Source organism: Gavialis gangeticus, unplaced genomic scaffold (assembly GCF_001723915.1).
Source record: "Gavialis gangeticus isolate Ggan-Ray unplaced genomic scaffold, GavGan_comp1, whole genome shotgun sequence".
Classification (NCBI taxonomy): Eukaryota; Metazoa; Chordata; order Crocodylia; family Gavialidae; genus Gavialis; species Gavialis gangeticus.
The window spans coordinates 68488786-68496278 of NW_017729024.1; the positions used below are offsets into that span (position 1 = coordinate 68488786).

The 7493-nt window shown below is 38.6% G+C and overlaps 1 protein-coding gene across 7 annotated transcripts in view; it reads left to right on the forward strand.

Moving 5' to 3' along the window:
* Positions 1-7493, forward strand: part of PAM (peptidylglycine alpha-amidating monooxygenase) — a 265855-nt gene that overhangs the window by 214963 nt on the left and 43399 nt on the right. For 6 of the 7 annotated variants that reach the window (XM_019517217.1, XM_019517218.1, XM_019517211.1 and 3 more), the window contains one exon: positions 97-414. The exons of the other annotated variant lie outside the window; for it this stretch is intronic. In XM_019517217.1, the coding sequence (XP_019372762.1) occupies positions 97-414 (318 nt within the window). The remainder of the gene's footprint in view (positions 1-96; positions 415-7493) is intronic. 7 annotated transcript variants of the gene reach the window in all.

Below are 7493 nucleotides of genomic sequence, written 5' to 3' on the forward strand. Positions count from 1 at the left end.
AATTAAAAAAAAAAAAAAAAAAAAAAAAAACTACAAAATTTTACAATCTGTTATAATCTTCCCCCTTTCCTTTTATCTTTTCTCTTTTCTGTACAGGTGATTTCTATTCACTCATTTCCAAGCTGCTAGGAGAAAGGGAAGATGTTGTTCATGTCCATAAGTATAACCCTACAGAAAAGGCAGAATCAGATCTTGTAGCTGAGATTGCTAATGTAGTCCAAAAGAAGGATCTTGGCTGGTCTGATGCAAGAGAGGTTACAAATCGTGATGAGAGGGACAATACTGTTCTTGTCAGAGACAGAATTCACAAATTTCACAGACTAGAATCTACCTTGAGGCCACCAGAGAACAGACCTTTCTCTTTACAGCAACCTAAACATGATGAGGGAAGCTGGGAAAAAGAACATACAGGAGGTGGGTTAGGGGTTCATTTTAAATAATGAAATTCAAGGTAGGAGCTGTGATCCACATTAGCAAAATCTGAAGGGAATATCAATTGATGCTTGAAACTATTTTGCAAAAAGTCTTCCTGATTATGGAGACTTCTTTTGCATTTTTATATATATAAAGTCTCAGTGATTACCTAGCTAATACATTTTTTCCCTTCATTTCAAAGGGAGATTATAGTCTCCTGGGAAAAATAGTTTATTGTTTGAATCTCAGCTAGCAGCCTTGATGATTAAACAAATTGTGATCAATTTAGCATTAATTCTTCTAAACTGATATAAGCAAAAATGGATATAACAGTGATTTCAGGTGTTTTATTTTTTATGCAACTGGCTTTCATAAAGTATTTAATGAAGGGGAGCTCTACCCATTTTATTTTTCATGCTAATTATCAGATTATAATGCTTTAAAAATTGAATTTTTTGTAGTTCCATTATCAATTTCTCTCTAAATCAGGAAGAATAGTAAGTGGTTTCTGAAGAACTGTGTGGAAAGTCAATATTTATTAGGCATTTTCCCCTGTTTATTTCAAACCAAGATTAGCTATTCTAACTAGCTGGTTTATAACTCGTTCCCTTCAGGTTTCTATGACAGCAAAAACCATAGAACCATCATATTGTTTTATTTGTGTTGTGGTCTCTGTGTGGTATTGATTGTGATTAGTCTTACTTGCTAATGTGGAAAGACAGATAATGCAGCATGTGAAGAGTGTCTCATAAAAGTAAATGATATGTATGCATGGCAGCCATCAGTGTGTGTGTGAGCCATAGCAGCTCACGCTTGCTTTTATGTTGTAAAAATCCAGCTTGATGTTCCCAAATACATTGTTGCCTACAAATATAAATTATTCATCATCTATTTGATTTCTATTTCAGTTTATACTATTAGCATGTAACACATCCTGCTTGCATGACATTCAAATACAGTGTATTAACTGCCAAATATTGTGTTTGGTATGTAATTGCAGACCATAGGTGATGACCTCTAGTAGTACATTCTTGTACTTGTTTTAATGAAATCCAGCCAAAGTTTTTTGCAAGAAAAATGTTAAGAAAATGATGGAGAACATCTACAATAAACCTGATTTTTCCTTTTTGTGCCAAGTAATTCAGGAATAACTCGATTAAGGACACGGTTACAGCAACACAAGTGCATGGAAAATCAGGCCCCATGTTCAAGAAATGCACGGTTTTGCAAAATCTGTTTTTTAGGTCCAAATTAGAAAGGTGGGACATTTTAGAGGGAGAATATTATTAAAGAATATCCCTTTTATTTTAATTTGGTTAAGAAGAGTGAATATTGATTAAGCGATATGAGTCCTGATTAGACAGAAAACTAGCAGCTTGTTTACAGTGCTTACTGCAGAGCCTGTGTTTTGATTGGAAAAGTAGATTGTTGGATTTTTATGACAGGTCTCTTGCTTGGATATTTGAAGTGAGAGAATAAGAGAGAAACGCAACAGACACTTCTTTAAAATATTTTATTTAAAGTTTATTTCCCCTTTTTAATCAATAAAGAACTATGTAACTTACACGTACAAAAATTTTGAATGATAAAGCTGTCAGCGCCACCTTTTGGCAAAAGAATGATTATCATTATAGTAATGTGAAATTTGAATCATGATTTTGAAGGGAAAGATGAAACATTGATTTGTTCTCAGTAACATAATTTAATTTGAAGCAAAATTATGGAAAAGGGGTTCTAATTTATTTTTTTTTAAATGGATTTGATTTTTTTTTTGTAGATTTAAAAAAGTGTTGTACATCCTTTGCTGTGGTTGTATATACAAGTGTTGCAAAACTAAAACCTAGTTGCACCAAAATTACATAGTGGTAAATAGTTTCTGTCTTCGAGAAGGTGACTATATTCTTGAGTATGGGTTCCTAGTACTAGTCCAGGTTTGTTAGTTCATAGTGCGGGTATCTACACATGCCATTAAGGCAACATGATAAAATCCAGCACGGCTTGTGCTTGAGTTTATTACAGCACCTTAATGGCATGCGTAGATGCTCAAACTGCTGTGGTTCATGGTGCACATGCAGATGCTGCTAAGGTCAGCATGTACATGTTTAGGTGCAGTTATTTTGTCTGTCCTAAGATGGTACTGTCCCTGGCAAAAATTAGTTTCCTGTGGTCCAGTAGCATTGCACATGCAGAATGTGATGCTTTACACTGCAGCAAACAAGTGTAGTGCACAGTTAGGTATATATGTAAATGCACCCAGTGTTAGTTAAATTTCTGAAGTTTTAACTATCATATTTACTTGATTCCAAGAAAAGGTGTTTTCCCCCAATTGGCATGGGGAAAAGATTTCCTCATAATTGCATACAAAGAAATATCACTAAATACATTATCATTAAACTGCTGCGAAAAGTAGTATGGCGGCTTGCAGATGTTTAAAAAAACCCCCAAAAGTGGCACTTTATTTTAAATTCCACACACTCCCACACTAAACCCAGTTCATGCCCAGAGGAGGCAGGGTATTATCATTTGGACCTGGCTTGACCAACGTCTGTACAGATTGGGTGTTTTAGTGCGGGTTTTTAGTGCTTTTATCTAATAGCTGATTTAATCAGCTTTAGCTAAGAGCACCAAAAAGCCCTGCTGAAACACCTGATCTGTATAGATGCTGTGGAGCTGAGTCGAAGTAATGTGCTGCTTCTTCCAGTAAAGTGTGCTCTTTTGTTTTTTGGGGTTGTTTTTTTTTTTTTTTTTTTCACATCTGCAAGCAGCCTATGTGCTTAACAATGAAAACCAACTGTGAAGTTAATTAAATGCAGTCAACAGGAAACACTATTATAAAACACATAGCCCACATTAAGCCTGGTGCATGTGATTAGTATGGCCCCACCCTCCATGAGGTGAAACTGCCAGGTTGCCCAGTGCCTCATCTGCACATAAATTTTTTGGAGCATCCTAGGACTTGTGACAAGAGCACCTGGTTTCAGTCATGGCTGGGGGCTAATTAGCATGTGGATCCTTTGTGGTGGACATACTGAGCAGTGAGCTATGGGATCGCTGAGGAGCATGGGGCGACGTTAATAATATGCACCGGGCTGAGAGAGGGTGCAACAGAGGGATTCCGGGTTTGGAGTCATGGCTCACCATGACTTGAAACTCTTTTGACTTTGGTGGGGCCCACCTCAATGAAGTACATAGTAAATCATGAGTCTTTTAGCTTTAAATCAATATCATGCATGCTTTACAACTTATGCGTACCTACCTAGCAGGATGAATGAAGTCTTTGGGTACTATATATAAAGAGCATTAGTCATGTTTAATTTCAAGGTTATTGTTTTCAGACTTGCTCTTCACTTTTACATGCTTGGGGTCTTGACTGTAAGGAGAGGTGAAAGAGGCTGCCAAAGATAAAAGTTGTGGGGAAGTACAAAACAAAGGGGTACTTGATCCCCTGGCTTATTTTCCCTCCTGTGGCAGTGGGACAAATCAAAGACAAACCTCCAATAATTAGATTCTATACCTGAAAAATTGTAACAAATTTATAAATTTTCCATATATAGGATGTAATTATTGGGAGGTCATCTTATAATCAGTCATCTTCTATTTGAATAAATATGGTATTTTAATGTCAGTAGTATTTGATTTTTTTTGTATCTACCTAATTTGCCTGAAATGGTAATTAACCAACATATTTATTAAAGTAGAAATGGCTTGTTTTTAGACAAGTTATCTAAAACCTTGTTCTATCACCCATAGTTAGTTAAGTAGTATCTTACTTCACAAGTAGGCCATAGTCCAGCAGTGGTCAATTATTTTGGCTGGCGGGACATTTAACGAGTTTTGGTGAGTTGTCACAAGGGCTGTACATGCAAAATCTTTCAGAACATATTTTAACAAATTATAGATAAAAATCATATACTAAAATTCAAGCATCTACTGTAACATATTTTAATTTTATTTTAAAAAATGTTGTCCTGATTATGTGTTTTTGAGCAGTGTATATAAAGGCAATTGCATAAAAGCTTCAAATAAAATCTTACTCTTGTATATTGTGTGGGGGAGATGGGGGGGGTGGGTGTGCTTGTGTGTGGGTAGGGCTGCCTGTGGGCTAGGTCCTAGGAGCCAGCCAGGGGTGGGAGGAAGGAGGGAGGGCAGAGGGGGCACATGCAGCAGAGCTCACCGGGGTATTATGGTCTCCCCCCGCCTCACCCACCATCAAGTTTGCAGCTACCCCTGTGGGTGGTGCTTTGCTTGGGGCTGAGCCTTGCGTGTTCCCACCAGAGGCAGCCCACACTATGCTCCAGCCCATGCCCACCTTGGCCAGCGCACTCAACTCCCCAGTGGGGCTGCTCCCAGTGTGGCTGTAGCCACCCAGGTACTGCTTGACTCTTCCCACCTCCAGTAGGTCCTTCTCCTTTTCCTGCCCCTGCTGTGCCACTCTGGGCAGCGCATAGTGTGCAGAAGGGCAGCGGCTGTGGGGACGCATGTCAGGCACCACCACACACCCAGCCAGCTGAGAGGAAAGCTGCAGCCTATGGGTCTGTAGCTCCAACTCCCAACCACTTTTCACCCATTCAGCCGCCCACAGGTGGTTGCTCATTGCACTAGGTGGGTCAAGTGGGTGAAAGGCAGCCTGAAGTTGGAGCCCTGTGTGCTGGTGCAGGAGCTGCCCTGCTGCAGTTCCCGCCCCCTGACCTGGCTGGGCATGTGGTGCCCAGAACATGTCCCCGCTGCTTCTTCCCTTCCCCAAGCTACCTGCTGCCCAAGTGGTGCAGCAGGGACAGGAGGAGGAGGAGCAGCCCTGCACGGAAGTAGTGCACGCTGGCTGGTTCCATTGGTGGTTGCAGGTAGGAGTGCAGCATGAGCTGCCCCAGGTGGAAGCAGGTGGGATTTGGCACCATGTGGAGTGCCACAGGGGCAGCTGCAGACCAGGTCCAATTAGTTGCTGGACTGGATTCAGCCTGCAGACCAGATTTTGCTCATCCCTACCATAGTCAGTGTGACCAAACATGAAAAGAGTTTGATACTACCATACTGTTAACTGCAAGTACTACCACTCCTAATAATTGAGTGTATAGGTTACTACAAGATTTACTCATTGGTATTCTATGCAGTTTGATTATAATCAATGAGACTCCACCGTGTTACAACACTGGAAAACAGCCCCCTGTTAGAAATGTATAAAGCTCAATATTTACAATAGATTTGCCATTGGCTAAATAAAGAAATAGTCTCAGATGCATTGAATACCAGTTCTTCATCTTCATTCCAGGTTTGAAGATTGAATGAGCTATTTGGGTATTGTAACAGCCAGTTTTAGCATGGAATTAAATGAGTAGTATTACAGTATTCTCTCAAATTATAGCTGTGCAGTAGAATATGGTTATCTTATTGAAAACCTACAACGGATAAAAAGATAAAAATAATATACTATTGAAGATGTTGAAAATGTGATCAAATTAATAGATAATGCCAGCTAAATAGAAGATTATCACAAAAATCCCAGGAAGGGTTTCACAGCATTTTGACTGGTAACTGTTGTTGATCATTAAGGAATTTTTCCCTTGTTCGGTATATAAGTGGAACTGTTAGGGATTTTTTCACAATATATACTTATATCTAACCTCACAGAGGAAATGAAGCTTGAGAACCCAAAATTCAGGTTTCTTGTAAGTGCAAAAGCTTTCTGATAGTATGAGACACCTTATTTCATAGACCCATCTAAAACAAATTTTGTGTAGGATAAGTTCACAAGATATCTATTTTTGTTTATATGAGAAAATTGTGTTGTTTATGCATGTGTCCAAAATTGTGTCCTTCATTCTCTGTCAGGCCACAGATAGAGATAATGTAAGTTGTATCATGGACCACTAATAATTTTCCCTGCAGCTGTGGAGTTTTGTTAAATCAAGCTTACCATTATTTCAATGATGATTTTTTGTTTTAGACTTCTAAAACTGTATTTTTAGATTAATTAGTGTTGATTATCTAGTGTTCATATGCATGTCTTTCTCTGAGTCATGGTTTTCTAAAACACACATGACTGTTGCATCTGAACAATACTCAGGTTACAAAAAAAAAAAAGAAAGAAAGAAAGAAACCCAGACTCAAGTGCTTCTGGATGTTGGGCTCAGAAATATTTTCCATTTTTTCCTTCTTAGGTTGTTCTCCTATGGTTAATCTTTTATGTCATCTCACCCTTTTTGACATCTCCCCATTCCAAGTCATGGTGACGGGAAAATACAATCAGAATAGTTGGCCTTTTAAAGGTGCCTTAGATGTGGTCAGCTTTTGGCTTTTGTATAATCTGTTTTGGAATATTACTTCATGTCTAATTTCACTGAACTGCAAATGCTTTTTCTTCAGTCTTGATGTCCTAAATTTTGGGATCTGCTTTGTTTTAAAGTGCAGCTTGGCATAAAAAATAGATTTGAATATGTTGACGCAGCTGGGTCTTGGCCTAATGATAGTCTTAAGATTGTAACAAGCTTCACATCAGTAGTTTTGGAAAGGACTATTTCAGGATGCAGAGTATAGGATGATGTGCTCACAATTATTTTTTCCAGTTCAACAAGCCAGGATGTCATGTTTTGCACAAGCTCTAGAATTGTCGTTGTTTCCATCTTCAGCCTTGGGCATGGTGAATTGCTATAAGCCATTCGACAAGTGACAGATTCAGGAACTGCTCTGATTTAGATTCTCCACTGAGGTAAAGAGCTGAGGAGTCTCCTAGCAAGTGGAAGACAAAGACATCTTTCAGCAGACCTAGTGACATTTGCCTCTGGCTCTAAATTGTTGATCCTTACAGAAGTTATTCCATTTATTCTGTAATGAAAGCACCATGCCAAAACCTGAACTGAGCAAGAGATCTGTTTGTAAAACTCAGGCTATGATCATTTTTCTTTCTCAGCACTCTGGATTTTTAACAGTTTCTGGCCTTATCTACCCAGACCTTTCATCAGTAGTTCACTTACATACATACAAGTTATAAAGATTATACTCATGCAGAACAGACCTAGAAGCAAATAGATTAAGTTAAAATTCAGTTATAACATGATTTGATTCTGTCCTCACTAGCTAACCAA